The sequence below is a fragment of the Durotheca rogersii genome, assembly GCF_024521655.1.
Source record: "Durotheca rogersii strain YMJ 92031201 chromosome Unknown GGS23scaffold_1, whole genome shotgun sequence".
Taxonomy (NCBI): Eukaryota; Fungi; Ascomycota; class Sordariomycetes; order Xylariales; family Xylariaceae; genus Durotheca; species Durotheca rogersii.
This window is the reverse complement of record NW_026251232.1, coordinates 724,574-740,374: the sequence shown is the minus strand read 5'-3', so window position 1 is coordinate 740,374 and position 15,801 is coordinate 724,574. Positions and strand designations below refer to the sequence as shown.

General features: G+C 56.3%; 3 protein-coding genes across 3 annotated transcripts; 2 read left to right on the top strand and 1 right to left on the bottom strand.

The window, feature by feature from the left end:
- Positions 1-4,958: 4,958 nt before the first annotated feature.
- GGS23DRAFT_8717 (uncharacterized protein) lies at positions 4,959-6,134 on the bottom strand. Its single transcript, XM_051521359.1, has one exon. The coding sequence runs from the start codon at positions 5,847-5,849 to the stop codon at positions 5,106-5,108; it is 744 nt and encodes a 247-aa protein (XP_051376754.1). The 5' UTR covers positions 5,850-6,134; the 3' UTR covers positions 4,959-5,105.
- Positions 6,135-8,749: 2,615 nt separating this feature from the next.
- GGS23DRAFT_543772 (uncharacterized protein) lies at positions 8,750-9,461 on the top strand. Its single transcript, XM_051514865.1, has one exon. It carries the CDS (start codon positions 9,044-9,046, stop codon positions 9,317-9,319), a length of 276 nt encoding a protein of 91 aa, XP_051376753.1. The 5' UTR covers positions 8,750-9,043; the 3' UTR covers positions 9,320-9,461.
- A 1,497-nt stretch (positions 9,462-10,958) lies between these two features.
- GGS23DRAFT_8567 (uncharacterized protein) lies at positions 10,959-12,637 on the top strand. Its single transcript, XM_051521348.1, has 3 exons — positions 10,959-11,289; positions 11,647-11,706; positions 11,764-12,637. The coding sequence occupies exons 1-3, from the start codon at positions 11,057-11,059 to the stop codon at positions 12,278-12,280; spliced, it is 810 nt and encodes a 269-aa protein (XP_051376752.1). The 5' UTR covers positions 10,959-11,056; the 3' UTR covers positions 12,281-12,637.
- Positions 12,638-15,801: the final 3,164 nt, after the last annotated feature.

The window sequence follows — 15,801 nt, the reverse complement described above, 5'->3', positions numbered from 1 at the left end:
GGCTCCTCGGATCGGCCGGCTCGGTTTATTAGAAACAGGCCCCGCCCCGCCCTGCCTGCCTGCTTAAGATTACGCGGCAAGATAATAGAGGATAGAGGGGGAGGCACGAGATGCGAGCGACGTCTTACACTGTAGCGATTCGTAGGGGGGGCGGGGGTCGTACGTACGACGGCTCATCGAGAGGACGGCCAGGCTGGATGGCCAACCAGGCCGGACCTGAAGATGGCGTCGTGCCGTGCAGTCGCCTACGTGTCTGTTTTTATGCGCATGCGGATGCGCCGCCGGGACGGGCTGATATCTATATAGGTAGGGGGGGGACGGATTGTGGTCTTATCGCAGGCCCGCCAGCCATTCAGTCGGTCAGTCCACCATCGCCTGGGCTGACTCGCTCGCCCACCGAGTTCCACACGACCCGGTGCTCTGGGACGGCGGTGTCGTAGGTAGCAGCAGAGTTATCAGTAGATTGCGTTGCGGTCTCGCGCGACCGGTCGGTCGGCTAAGAGGAGCAGAAGCCGCCCCGTCACCCCCCTGGCTCTCCTTCCGACACTGCTCGATACGGCCCAGATAGATAGATAAGTAGGGTTTGTACGAGGTGAGAACGTACGAGAAGGGGACCATCCCGTGCTGGACACTGCGCCATGTATGTACACGCTTGCGCACAGCGAATCGAACCGGGACGGAACAGATAGCGGCAGTCATATGCAATCCCTCCCTGGGGCCCTTAGCGGCCTACAACCCTGTGGCGCGGTGGCTGGATCGGCGACGGAGTCGGCATGGCTGCTCTGATGTCGGGGATAGACGAGATGATTGATCCATCTCGTGCAGTGTGACTCTCGGGCGATGAACGCCCCGGTAAATCCTTCGGGGTCCTGACGGCAGACTGGGCAGTTTCTGGTATCTGCAAGTTTCGTACAGCACCCAATACCGCAAACTCGGTGTCATCGTGCAGCAGCCACTCCAATCCCCCTTTCCGCGTTCCCAGCAGGTATATGCACATACACATTCCTTCTAGCGCCCTCGGAAGAGCGGCACGGGGAGAAGATAGAAAACGACCCTCCGAGAGAGAGGGCTAAGAGTCGGATACGAATGTCAACCGGCACTCGGGCCGGCGTGCGTACTGAACAGATCTAGACCTAGGTGCCCAGAATCTCTCGGGGCCCGGGCAAGACGGAATAAGGGGGGGGGGGGGGGGGGGTAGGCGGCCGGCGGGCCATGAAACTGGCTAACCGCGCCGTTGGATAGGAGGGAGAGGGGGGCTTCGAAATTTTCCATACAGCTCGTACCTGGCGAGTGGTTACGAGAAGGGAGAGAAGCCGTGTTACGCCCGGCTGCGTATTCGCTCGCCGGCCATAACAACGGCCCTTGCCTTCCGTAGGGGTTTCTGGTTGCGCCCATCGTCTTCCTACCCGCCCGTCGTTCGTCAATATCTGTTTCCTCCTCCTCCTCCTCCTCCCCTCCCTTCCGTCCCCTGCGCAGGGTGCTGATTTACGCAGTCAATACCGAGGGCACGCCGAGCTCTCGCCACGGGGTGACCAAGAAACCCTTTCCTGCGCGAAAACAACGGTATGCGATGGTACACAGGCCCGAGGGCGCTGTTGGGGTGGTGCATCGCACAGCACATCGCACGGCACACCGGAAGGGCGCAATATCGCGGACCCTCCGTAACCACTTACATAACATAGCACGTAGCATATACGCACATATGTACACGTTCCTCCCCCCCCTTATGCTGCACCAGGTCTCATCGAGATGCCGAGCCGAGCAGGGGCAGCTTTAGCAAGCAGACAAGCAGAAAAGCAAGCAGTGCCATCGTTATGGTACTAGTTGTTCGCACGATGTACCTACCCACATACCTCTACGTTCGGGATATACCGTGCCTCCTTTCAAGTAGTCGAAGAGCGGCACGTAGCACAATAGCCTGCGTGGCACGATTGCTGCTATCTGAGCGGCGCTTCGTATCCACGTGTACGAGCGCGGGGATATCGCGGGGATGCCGTGGGCCATATGTACGCGTTGCGTGTGTATAGGTAAGCCGAGGATGTGTGTGAGTACCTGCATAGGTGTACGTACATCGGATAGGGAGTTACTTGGCGGATCCGTGCTATCCGGGTCGAGCGCGCGCATCCGTGCGGGAACGCCGGAGTCATCGGGACTGGGGGAGAATCTGGGGGTTGCCGCAGTGGTTGGATGGGGCGAATGCTCCCGACAAGCATCCCCTGGCGAGCGGCCAGGGCGAAAACCAGTCGGTCGACTTGGCCGGGCCCCCTGTTTGAGAGAGAGAGATACAGATAATCCGTAAGAAACAAGGTAGGCAGGCCAGCTTCGGCAACGTCAATGCTGTTTGGTTCCTTTGGCGGTCCAGACCCTCGGTTGGGGTCGTCCCATCTCGTAGCACGAGGCGGAGGGTAGTGCCCTTTGGCCACTTGCGTGTTCAGAGAAGGGGGGCCACTCCGTCGTTTTAGGAATAGATCGGGGGGGTTCTTCTCCCCCTCTCTTGTGGCGGTGAAGAGCAGGTTTCTCTTCCACGATAGACCGCTAAACTTGGGCTGAAAGGGAGGACAGAGCCAAGACTAGGCTCATGACCCAGTTGCAAAGACCGAAGGGGAGGAGGAGGGTGTACGTAATGAGTATGGTGGCTATGATTGGTATTCCTCCGTCGAAGCCTTTTCGCACCTGGATTTCCGGGGCGATGTCGAGATACACATCCTTAATCGTGACATGTTGGTATGCATCGTATAACCCCATGCTCACTATGCTCTGCTCAGCTTCTTACTTATAGTCGAGCCAATAAGCCGTCGCTCGCCCGCTTGGACGGCTTTGTTTTGGGAGTTTGGCGAAATTCCCACCCGTTCTCGCACAATTTCGCGACGCTCGGGTGTCCTATTCGTCAATAGTGGCTCTGGTGGCGTGTAAAAACTGTTGGCACGGAATTATAGACGATCCCAGCTAACGAAACTGACACGACCCGCGCGTTTATGAAAATAATAACAGTATGGATGCCTACGCATTCGTCAGTCGTGCCCTAGATGAGGTCATCGCGATGCCCCCGGCCCCTAGCAGGATGAGGCGTCTAATGGGGAAATCGTCGACTTTCGCTTATAAAAACATTACCTAAGTAAGACGCAGACAGGCAGACGCATGCTACATACCTACAATATGGCAGTGCTTGCTTGTGCTTGTGTGTCTGTGTCTGTGGCTGTGGCTGTCAACGAAAGAGAAGACGGATGAAATCTCCGATTGGTAACCCGATCATGGTTCCGCCCTGCCCGCGAGAAAAGGAGACAAAAAACACAGACCCGTGTTGGGAATCTGAGGCTCAAACTGGCAAGGCGAAGCCCTCCTAGGAAGAAGGGCAAGTAGTAAGCCGTGCACGCTATCCCGAGTCACGTTCTGCTTACGTGCCAAAGCCCCTGGGAGGCGTCAGATTCGCTGTTTTTACTTTATTTTCTCTCGTGCTGACCGAATCATCTGCCTCGCACGACTGCAATAGGAAAGTAAGCAGCAAAAGCAGGCAAGGGGACGTGTTGTTAGGTAGATCGCATGGGAATACCTGCAGTTTGCGTTCCAACGACGGGCCCATGCTCGTGCCGCAAGAGCCTCGCGGCGCACCGCAGCAGCAGCTTGTCGTGTAACGGACGAGCGAGAACCGTGATACGATGAATCGGCTCCGATGCCGCTGAGGTGGTCCCAGGGCTCCGTGTATAACACGGAGACATTTTGCCCACCAAGAGAAGCTGTTTTCGGCCTAGCTGTTGTTGATAGTTGATAGATATCTACCTCTCGGAGAGATAGCCAACGCGCGAGCGGAGGCCAGGCCAACCCAGAAGCAGAACATGGGAGTCTATCTTGGCCTGGCCCGACTTGTGAAGGCTCGGTTGCCTCTGCTGATTGGTCTGTTGAGGTAATAAGGTATGGATGCTTCGACCTGATATCGCCGGATAGGTGTCCACGTCTAGGGTACCTGCAGGAATCTGGGAGGATGGATGGCAGAGACGAGATGGGGCATAGCGATATGAAGATGCATGCTATTGCAGGAAAGAAAAATTCTTATCGCTGGCCTGACTGCCCGGTACATGCAGGCAGACTGTGTGAGAGATTCGTGAGCCCTTGGGTCGTTGCCGATATGTTGTTGTGTTGTCTTGTATGGATAGAAAATTTTCCAACGTCTCCATCGACGAGCTCTTGAGATGATCATTTTGACCGACTGGACTCCACTCCGAGCTTGGAGTCGCCGAAGCCCGCCGAATCCATACTGGTCTGATGCGCCAGTGGCCACCACGCACGGCCGTTGGAAGGAATTCGTCTGAAATAAGCCCTATGCAATACTCGTACAATGGTTATCGTCGCGGGGGTAACTATGCCCATTACTGTGCCGGATAGGGATGTGACCCCGTCCGAGATTTGCCATCCCTCAGGCTCGGTCCTGGTGACCAACGACGATTATCTCGCCATACTATGCACCCAAGGAAATCGCAACGCCTATGTCGGGGTACGCTGGGAGGAAGGGGAGGAAGGATGGCATATGGCGGTTACAGAATTGCAATCGCCCAATAGAAAAACGCCGTCGACGAGGGTATGAGCATCTCGACAGTGTCCGGAATCTCCGCATCAACCACATACATACAGGGCAATATCGACAAACACGGAACGGACTTATCATCGTGAAGAGAACCCTGGACCAGGCAGCCTATCACGACGCGATACCCCAACGTGGGGTGATAACGGTTCACCCTAGACGAAGGCCTAGCAGGACCCAAACTGGGCAATCCGGCAGATGGGAGGCCAATATAAATCAGATGAATCCATATTGAGGAGAGAGAGCGGACTTGCGGCAAGTCGCAAAGGGCCTTGAGCAGCTTGCCCTGGGCCGGTCAGGCTCGCGCGACCCAGGAGCCAGTACTTTCTGGAGCTCCCTTGCAGACGTCGTTGCACTGGATGATGATGTAACGATACCGACCTGGGAGGAATGCAGACTCAGACTCAGGGCGCAGCACGTTCGATGCGGGCCGGCCCATGTCAGTCGTTGGAGCGACGGTCTGCTACTCGCTCGCTCGCGGCGATACTTACCTTCGGCCTGCCTTCTACCTCAACATCGACTGGTCTCGTCACCTGCGGATGAAGCACACCACGCGTGCGCACGCATCACACACATCACACGTAGCACACGCAGCTCGGAGGGCTACACTGCGTCGCCTCTCCGCCCAAATGTAAATACGACGCGAAACCCGAGCTTCCCCACGAGTTGCACGGGTCGAGAGGCAGCCTGCAATGGCAGACGAAACAGGCAATGAGCCCTCGCAACACCAACCGTACCACCGTAGTATAGTAACCCCGTCCGGCCGAGCTTGGAGGGGACCGAGCTGGAGGCGAGACAAGGGCTCGGGGCGATCGAGGAGCTTGGAGGCGTCTGGCAAGCGAGATTGGTCAACTATCATCGCAGATAGCCGAAGGCGGGAACTAGTCAATTGGCACGTCGGCGGCGCCTCTTTGGCCTCGCATCTCTGAGAATCTCTAGTGCTCGATCGGCAGTCATGTGCGAGGCGACCAAGGGAGGAAAAGGGAGGGGGGGGGAGGCCGGAGGAGTAGGGATGCGAGGTCGGACAAACTCTCGAGACATGATAATACGTGCAGGCCGTAGATAGCGCGGGCAAATGAACCACTGCAACGGTAAGCGAGCAGGAGGAATCCATCTGATGGTGGTGGCTTTCTAGTACGGTGGCGCGGCGCGTTGTCGAGCGAAGCTGTCGCAGGAAGTTTTCAGCTACATGCATACCAAGGATGTGTATGTGTGTGTGTGTGTGCGTGTGTGTGTTGGATGAGAGAGGGAGAGAGATGCTGACTGATCGCATGCCGCGAGGCCGAGAGGCGGTAGCAGGTTTGGCGACTTTACCTAAGCCTATCCCACGGGAATAGGGAACATTGGGTCCTGGATGCGCAGCCTGTCCTATGTCTACGTGGTGGGCACGTAGCCATGGTATTGGCGGGTTTGATGGTGGGTGGGAGGTACCTAGGTAGGTATGCAGACGGGAGCATCAGGCATGTACCTTAGGAGGTAGGAGGAGGTAGGTAGTGCACCTAGTCGTCTTAGACGTCGTTGGTGCCTTCGCAGCCTTAGGTACCCGGTTATCCTGCCTAACAGATCCACGAGGCTACCTAAGTCAGTGGCCCCTCAGTGACGGGGCGGTCCCACTAACGACAGGTCTGTCTGCACTTATTGTGCCTCCGCGCTGTACGTCTAATTACCTGGTACCTACCTGGCCTAGGTACACCTACCTACAGGTAGGCAATACCGCAGCGGCGGAACAGGGCCCCAACCCTTGCATGCGCACTGTACGGATAGGTTGACGTAGGGTTGATGGATGCAGAGCTGGATGGGTGCCCTGAGGTACCGACTCCATCCCAACGTGCCAGAGGAGAGCAACTTCGCCTACCCACACCCGTACACCCATTCGGATTTTTAGTGTCCACATTCCAGCTGAGAATGCAGAGGAAGAGGCTCGCCCGAATGTCTAGACCTAGGAGAGAAGCGGAGTGTGCGACGAGAAAAGAAGGAACCTAAGAAAAAAAGGACGATGCTATTTGCGCACAATAGGTAGGCATCGCCACACTAAGAAAAGCCAATTTCGTGGAGTTTCGGGACAACGTGCGGCGGCCGTCTCTCGAGATCGACGAACCGAAACACGTGCAGATCTATGCACCGATGGGAGAAGTCGAGATTGTCAAAACGTGCTCGAGACGATGGATGAGGTGAGCTGATTTCGAAACAGCGTCGTCACTTTTTTTTTTTTCTTCAGGGGGGCGGAGAAGACCTAGATCTGGTACTAGGAGCATGGCCGCAGCTAGGACAGCGTCTACTCTATGCACCCAACACATGGATATACATGTGCATGTCCGTACATGCCTCCCATACCCATAACCCATCCTCTCCACCAGAGCGTAACAAATCTCAGCGTGCGTGGGCATCTTGGCTATAGGACAACCAACTGCCTCCCGAGGCACCTAATCTAGGTATGTGCGTACGAGATGCAGGCGGCATTCCATGTGGGAGCGCCGTCTGCCGGCCATGGACACAGGTACGCAGCTGGAGGTGCTTTATGCACGGCGACCGGCCAATTGACGGGTCCGGCAACCCGTGCACGGATTTATAACCCGCGGTGCAAGTCACCGTTACTTACCATCGCCTCCCCAAACCCGCCCAGCATCGACGTCTGCGAGGTATGCGGTACCTACCTAAAGACGGCACCATATGGATCGCCCGTTCTCGTTGAACCGGAGGGTACGTCGCGCACGTATTGCATTATGTACCTACTCGCATACACGCCTACCTTACATACATACGCACAATATTCCTTCGGGTTGGCCTTCTTTCCACGGTCTTCCGTCTCTCTACCTCTACGCACGCATGTATCTGAGTATATGCATACGGCAGCCCTGTCTGGTCCTCGTCCTGCTGACCGCATCGCAGAATCGCGGACGAATAACTACCTACCTACCTCTCATACTTAGCATATGTGACCAGCTCGGCCAAGAAAAACACCTGATGTCTCTTCCACGCCTATGCATGTATACCTACACCTATGAGTATTGAGATATTCAACCTGGATGGGCGGGTACGCGACCTGGAGGGATGAAGAAGAAATGGGCCCGCGGAATCCGGGTAGCGATGGTGAAAGATATGGATCTTTTTCCCTATCGCCCACGTCGGGGCGGAGCCAGCTACGGCCTGCTTCCTAGCGCCAGGCTAATGCGCCCCGCGAGAGATACGAACGTCCGCGAAGCCTCCGTCAGGATTGCTGCTCTGCTACGCGTATAGTGCCGGCCCCGGTGCCAGGCGGAAAGGCCGCTAGGGTGATATACGGTCGTCCTACACGCAATGCAGTACGCAATTTCGTGCGCAGGTAACCTCAGCGTGTAGCAATTCCTCCCGCGAACCACGGCGGAGCTTTACGTTGCTCGCATACCTCCTCTTCTACCTCTATACGTACGCATCAGGTATACGCACGACGTACGTGCCTCACTGCAACGACCGGTCAGGTGGAGGTCCAGGGACCTAGGAGATACCCGGATAGATAGATATGTACGTATAGACGAGTGTGTACAGCAACTTACATACAACAGGAGTCCAGGGTGGGAATCCCGAGTCAGGACAACCAACCCCCTGTCATTTGCTTTCGCCTCCCCGATGGTTCTCGTCGGTCCAATTGTATGCCTTACCTCCTCACACATATCTAGGTGCCTCTTTATGTATCAGTCCAACACACCTCCTTAGGAACCTGCCCGCAAGCCTCTTCGGTGTGCGTCTGCCTATCTGCTCTCAAGGTTGTTCTCAGGGTGCATGGCGCCTAGGAGGTGTGTATTGGAAGCACGCAGGGTATGTATGTATGTATGTATGTAGGTACGCATGTCCGTAGGTAGGTAGGTAGGTAGTTGTGTGTATGTAGGTAAATGTAGGTACCACCTATTCTCTCCTAACATGTAAAGAGAGGTAGGTATATGAGCACTCGAAGGCAGGACGTGGGGCATAGAACTGGCATAGAACTCGTTCAACGCCAAGTGATCCATACCACCTACATCACCATCCATGCAGCCGCTGCGCGTTCCATTGCATGGCGAGTGGCTTTTATGGCGAGCTTGACCGTTGCGTTGTGGTACGGGAACTTACTAAGGCGAGGAGGCCATCTACATCGTGTATGTATGTATAGGGGTGTACATGGGACAGGTCTGGGCTATATCCAGTGTTGCCGTTTGGACTTGATATCGTTGCATGTGCCTACATGCAGTATTATTATGTAGGTAGAGGTAGGTAGAGAGGGTAAGGTACCTAAGGTATGATGAAGAGAGCGAGAAGTCAGAGGGAGACGCGGGATCGACAAGTACCTTATCTGCTCATAGGTACCTGCCTACCTCCCTTAGTACTACTAAGATTAGCCTACAAATCGCATCAACACTAAAGCATAACGCAATCGAGGGTGAATAAGGAGAATATCACGAACGGGATGGAAAGAAACAGAAAAGAAGAAAATGGAACGAAAGAGCGGAGGAGATGGGGAGAAAATTTTTTCTTCCTTTTCTTATTTTCCCCCTGGTTCCATCGAAAAATCCCCCCCTTTTCCCTGGTACTACGCATCCCCATATTGGGCAAGTTCTCTTCCATTCATTCACCTGGCTCCAAGCAACAGAGCTAAGGCGCCACACACCACAGGTCAGTCGTAAATCACGGTTGAGACAATGTGGTCATGGCACGGTCGTTATAGGGTGCTCCCCAAGCCCACGGGCGCCCAGCGCCGCTTTCGGCGTGGTGAGAGACGCTGCTCGCTAGATCAGTAGTCCGCAAAGGCACACACAGGCAACCACCACTTAGAAGGCAAGAAGGGGGACTGGGTTAAAAATAAACATCAGGCCAGAAAATCGAGACAAAGAGAGTGAAAATAAGAAATAAAAAATTCTGCTAAGGAGTCATAGTTGATTACCTACCTCCTACCTAACCTACCTGTGCCTACCTAATTATCGTGCATATGAGTAGGCACAGCGGCCTTAGCTCCCACCGAGCCAACGTCTGTCCGGTGCTAAGTCGTCATCTGGCCCGTACCGTCGTCCAATACAGCCCTCCACATGTACCCTGGGCACCCCTGGGTCAGGCCGGAGAGGAGGTACCTGACCCTGCCCTGTAGAGCTAGGGCTAGGTTACAGTGATATCAGCGCCGTCCAGTACTCCCACGCAGGGTTAATGTAGGCCAAGCCAGAAGGGAAAAGCACAAGCCAGACGAGAAGAAAAAACGAGCGAGGGTTCGGTACCCCAGATAAGGTACCAGCCAACGCTTTGCAGGGTACCTGAATATATCATCTACCCGACTTCCTCGTCCTGTCCGTCTCTCCCTCCCCTCGAAAAGCTCAGCTCAACTCAACTACCCCCCTCCAAGCTTGTTGATCCTCCTCGCCGTCGTCGATCTGCGCGATCCTGTTGTTATCTCTGCTCGCATCGTTGCCTGCCCGCCTCTGCCAGCGCGGGCGAATCTCGAACCTCCCTCTCTCTATCTCTCTATCTATCTCTCTATCTCTCTATCTATCTCTCTATCTCTCTACCTACGCACTACCCATACGGCCACCACACACCCGCATCTATATATAACTATCTCTGTTGTTGCCTATATATATACCGTATATATCGGTGTATAAGCCGTCCTCGCATCCTTGTTACCCGCAACAACGCCGGCTGGCTTCCTGTTTCCTCGCGGATTCCATTACCCAAGAGATTGGAACTGGCCGAGAAGTCCGAGGGAGATAACGCCGGCGCCTCTTGCTCTGCCTAGGCTGGCTCAGACACCCCGGTACCTGTTACACCCCCCCAATCTCTGCTGCCCTCCGCGTACCACGGTCGCCCGCCCGCATCGCCAACACGTCACAGGAGACGGCACCGGTATCGGTACATAACCATCTCGATCTTTACCACCATCAGCTTTTAGACCTGGAAGCTAATAAGGGCTGCCGGAGGCCATTGCAAAACGTTACCGAACCACAATTCGCCCGTCAATGCCGTCATCTGCGTTTGACTGCATTTCCCGGCTGAGCACGCAATCAGTTACTCAAAGACCCGTCCCTGCTATCCTTTGGCTTTTGTCCGCTGGCCTGTTATAACTACCAATTGCCCTCTCTCCCTGTCTCTCTCTCACACTCTCTCGCTCTCGCTCCCCTGCACTACTGTCTCGCCCACTAGACCCGGCCAATTCGAGGAACGAACTCGGGTCCAGACGAATACAGTCCAACTTCCCAATTGCACCCCCGATCGCCAATTCCGGCTTATCGCCATCCCGAAAGCACTGCGAGACAACCCCTCGAGTCTTCCGAGGGTCCCACGTCATCTCCAGGGCCTCTTCCCCAACGTGCGAAACCTGCCCGCGTAGACGGTCTCTCGTCGCAGCTCCTCGATATATCGGGGCGACGGATCACTACTCGGAGACTCAATACGACAGCGTGAGGCCTCATCTGCTGCATTCTTCGGCCAGCGGGCTCTGGCCTTATAAAGACTCACCGCCAAGGCCGATCACATCCAGTCCCAATGCATCACAATCGTCGTAAATCCGGCCATGGCTCGACGAATAGCTCAACCACCGACGTCCGCAAGGTTATGACCACTTCGGACCTCACCAAGTCCAGACGGCCCCAGACCCTTGTCAGGAAGTCCACCCCGCAAACGGCCCAAAAGCTGGGCAAGAATCCCAGGGACCGCGAGAGGGAATGGGAGGAGGAGCGTTGGGTTGAGGACGAGCGGGAGAGTTTCCCGCAGTTTTGGTACGTATGCTTTCTTTGCGTATAAGAGCCTACCCCCTGGGCCCCTCAAGACCCTTAGTGGCGAGCCTTCGCTATCTCTCGATGTCTTTTCAAACGTCACAATGCGCCTAGGAGAGGCGGGAGGGTAGGCAGAGGAGGGGGGGGGAGGAGGGGGGGATCGGCAACTCTCTCCCCCCCGTCTCTTCTACGCAAGCCTCATGCCTGTCCAAGATGCTCGTGTCCGTTGCGTCACCATCACCTCTTGTTCGTGCCATGCGGGTGATCAGCAGCCTCCAGGGTGTCTGGTGTAACCAGTTCTATTGTTCCTGCATCCCACCCGGGTTGACATCACCTTCTGACCGATCACGTATTTCACAGCATGACTTGCGAAAAACAATTCACCCCGCAGGATGAAAAGTTTTTATATTGCTCTGAGGCGTAAGCTGTCCTCAATCTCGGCCAATAGATCGCCGTTGCCGCTAACGTGCAGGCTAGATGCCGCGAACGTGACCAGAATGTCAGTGTTAGAGCCTCGTCATCACACGCGTCGGCACGGGGGCATGACAGCTTCGGCGGAAGCACACTTGTTTACCCCGCTGGGAGCGAAGAGCCCCGAGATATCATCCCGCGTGCATCGCCATCCCGTTGGTCGCCCCCCACAACGCCAGCGAGCGGTCAACACACGGGCGGCCAATACACGAACGGTCAATATACGAGCGCGGTCTCGGCCCTGCGGTCGCTTAGCATCCGGCCGGTGAGCCCGACGTCGCCCATGGCCGGCAGTGCGATGTGGTCGTTCGCCCGAAGCGCCCTCGCCAGCCCTAGCACTTCGTACACGAAGACGTCGCCGAGCTTTTACCCGTCAACGTACGACAACGGATATATCGTTACAGGATACAAATACGGCCAAGGTGGGGGTACGACCTCGGATCGTCCCTTGCCTGCGCGACGACCAGGCGCTTACTCGAGACCCAAGAGCATCGAGCTAGTTACGCCGATAGTTGGTCGCTGAGCGACGAATCCGGAAAGGGGCACTGCCTGGGTTACTACAGTGCTGACGTGAGATTCGGAGAGTTTCGCGCACTATCGACCGACTCTGCCACGTTCAACAGCTCAGATCGGTGCATGACGGTGTGGGGGTCTCCGGTCGATTTCCAGGCTTTACTACGTGCATTATTTACGTCGCGGCCCTCTATGGCTCAGTTACATCGAAGAGGTGCGGGGTGTCTCCCACCAGACCGCAAGGGAGGGAGATAACGATGCAACTCTCTCCCCACGGCCTCAAGCTCAGCAGCTGTAGCCAATCGCGCAATCGCCATGGCACCCGACTCGGCTCAAGTTATTGGCTCTACGGCCCTTCTTTCCCTCCACTCCCGGTGTCTCTGTTGTGACAATAAGGGTGCCTGCTGTTCTGGGGCACTGCACGTCCAGACCTGCCTTCGGCGTCACTAAGGGAGCTGGGCAACCGGGGGGGGGTCGGGAACCGGTAACCCGACTCAACCTGTACTCCAGACACCCGGGTATTCCGGATTCACCGGCATTTGTGGGGCACTACGGATCACCCGCTTCGGTATTCTCGTTGTTTCCATTTTCTTCTCCTTAGTCTCCTTTCTTCAGCAGTAATCTGAGAGTTAGGCGAAATGCCTCCCTCGTGAGAAAAAAACAGTGCGGCATATAGATAGAGCAGGAGTGGGTGTTTTTTCTGGCATTTATCAAAAAAAACGGCATGGGAATAGTAACCGGCGCATACTGGTTCGGGCAGTTCTTATCTTTTATCTTGGCCTCTGTTCCTGTTCCCTTTGACGTGGGTTCAGGGTTATCAGTCTCTATCATTACCACCACTACCACCACCACCACCACTCAGCCTTATTGCTTATATCCACACAACTCTTGTCTCGTTTTTTTTTTTTTTGAAGGAAAACTCTCGGGCCAGGTTGGACGGCCGATTGAACCAGATGGAGACAGGCGTTACTTCTGCTCCGCTCACGGCTGCTTGGCATTAGCATTTCCCTGGACCCGGTATATACCACGAAATTCTTGATTTTGGTCGCTGTTGTTTACTTTCCTTACACGTGTTCGAGGCTCCTAGTGCCCGACCCGCGACGTTTCGAGGTGAGAAGGCGGATGGACGATTGGGGGTTGCCTAGCCGGCGAACGGGAGAAGAGGGGCAAGAATACAGAGGAAGAACGCAGAGGAAGAGGGACTCGCTGTTTGTACGACCAACAGGACGAAGTAATGGAAGACGGCTGGATGGACACACGGATCGATGTAGTAATTGCGCAATCACTCGGATCAGCCTTCATCATCACTATAGCGGGATCCCAGATCCCTTTCCTCTCTACAGTACGTACATTAAGGCACACAAACGCATGGGAATGCAGATACATACATAGTTTTTGCTACCGCGTCGTTGCCGACGCCGTCGACGCCGTCGCCTTCTAGCCTTCACCGATCCGGTTGTAGCTAACTCCTCCGTTCAGCCAGCATGGGTGCATCCTCTAACTACCTAACCCAGCAACATCCGGATTAATATAACGGGGGGAGGGGTATACGTCTTCCCCCCCCCTCCCCTCCCCCTCCTCACCGTCTCAGATTCCGACCGTTCCTAGCTAGGTCAGGACCAGGACCCTCCCCGCCTCCGGGGACAGACGGGTTCGCCCAGCCGGTCGTATGCCGCGTAACATGCATGGCAGGGAGGCAAGGGAATCCCCCCCCCCCCCCCTGCCCCTTTCTTCTCTCGCGGCCGACCGACGGGTTCCCCCCCCCGATGTGCGCACGGGCGAGTGGGCGAGCGAGGGACTGTGCTTTTCGCCTCTCTCGCGCGCCTGCTCGTCCCTTGACACGTACGCTGCGCGCGCCACTCTGCGGGGAAGAGCGAGAAAGCGAGAGAGAGAAAAAGGGGGTCGCAGCGCAGACAGAGGGGCAGGGTGCGTGTGGCGCGGTGGGTTGCGGGAACGTGTGTGTGTGTGTGTGTGTGTGTGTGTGTGTGTGGTGAGCCGGCAGGGGGGCAGGCAGGCAGGCAGGGAGGCGCGCGGGCGCGGGGAGAACTGGGGGACGCAGATGGACGGGCGGACGGGCAGAGAGAGAGAGAGAGAGAGAGGGACAGCAGAGGTGAGGCAGACGGCCAAGGTAGGCTCGGTGGTAGGCGGGCAGCCAGGTAGGGTGATACCAGGTTCCCGGGATCTGCGCTGCGCTGCGACGCTTTCTCTTTTTTTTTTGCCCTTTTTCCTTGTCCCCCTCCCATCTCTCTCTCTCCTTTCTACGCTGCCCTGCCGGCCGTCATACGTGCCCTACGGCTAGGGGAGGGGGAGGGGGGGCGCGGCCCTGGCCTGCCTTGCCCGCCTGCGTGCTGCCGTCGCCGCCGCCTTCGCCGCCGCCTTCTCTCTCGCCTTGCCTCTTTCGTCCGCGGCCGGTCGGCGGACGACCGTGCGGAGGGAGGGAGGGGGGCGAGGGGCCCTTCGTACATGCATGATATGTAGGTAGGTAGGTAGGTTATGCCTATGCGCGCGGGCGTAGGCGTACCTAGGCGTGCGCATGCGTCGACACATACATACATCATATTACTACGGTGCTACGTAGGAGATGGCAGAGAGACAGGTTATGTGCGGGAGGCGAGGGACGTATGGCGTGCGGATGTGCGTGCGAGTGCGTGTCGTAAGCGTGTGCCCATACACATGTGTGTGTGTGTGTACATGCTTCTATGTCTGTCTCTGCCCGTCTGCCTCTCTCCATTTCCCGTATCCTGTTCCCCCCTCCCGAGGCAGACCAGCGAGCTTGCCGGCCTCGTCCTCGTCCCTCTTCTCTCCCCTCCCCCCCCCCCCCCCCCTCTCCACCTGCAGCTGCAGGCGCAGGCTTCGACGATCTCCGTCCTGGCTAGTCCTAGCGACGGCGGGGTTCTGCATGTTTGCTTCGCCTTGGCCATGCTTCGACGACGATATGCCGACCGATCGACCTACCTACCTACCTGCCTACCTACCTACCTACCAACCAGACCAACCCGCCGCGGTCAAGGGGTGTCCTGGGCTCTCTTCCCATTATCACCTTCTCGATGCGAATCCCGCATATGCGCGCATACGTGCAGATTACAACATCCTGCTCGTCGGCTTCCGTAGCCACCGAACTCTGCTTACTTGCCTGTCTATTACCTACATCCGCTAGAGCAGGACTCGGACTCCCTCACACGTCTAGGGGATACATGCAGGCGTATTGCTATGGTTGGCTGACGACGGGCATGTCGTGTATACCTACCTATATCGTACACAAGAGGTAGGCATAGGTTGCGGTCCTGCGAGGTATGTAGCAGTGCTCGCGCTGGCCCTCGCTACCTCTACCTCTTAAGACCTCGGCGAAGCCATTTTAGCTCCCAGCCGGCGTCCGAGACTTACATACGCGATACATATGCATATATATGTATGCGTGTCGATGGATGGCTGACCTATCGCATCCCTCGGAAATGCCTGATGCAGACCACCCTTTGGTTGGTTGCTTTGCTTGGTAGGTACGTGGATGTGCTCATCTGAAGATGACCTCCT

Excerpts from the sequence above, each read along its gene's own strand:
- GGS23DRAFT_8717 (XM_051521359.1), bottom strand. The coding sequence starts at position 5,849 with ATGCGATCAGTCAGCATCTCTCTCCCTCTCTCATCCAACACACACACG.
- GGS23DRAFT_543772 (XM_051514865.1), top strand. The coding sequence starts at position 9,044 with ATGGGGAGAAAATTTTTTCTTCCTTTTCTTATTTTCCCCCTGGTTCCA.
- GGS23DRAFT_8567 (XM_051521348.1), top strand. The coding sequence starts at position 11,057 with ATGCATCACAATCGTCGTAAATCCGGCCATGGCTCGACGAATAGCTCA. Across the intron at positions 11,290-11,646 it reads GAGAGTTTCCCGCAGTTTTG|CATGACTTGCGAAAAACAAT; the intron begins GTACGTATGCTT and ends CGTATTTCACAG. Across the intron at positions 11,707-11,763 it reads TTTTTATATTGCTCTGAGGC|ATGCCGCGAACGTGACCAGA; the intron begins GTAAGCTGTCCT and ends CGTGCAGGCTAG.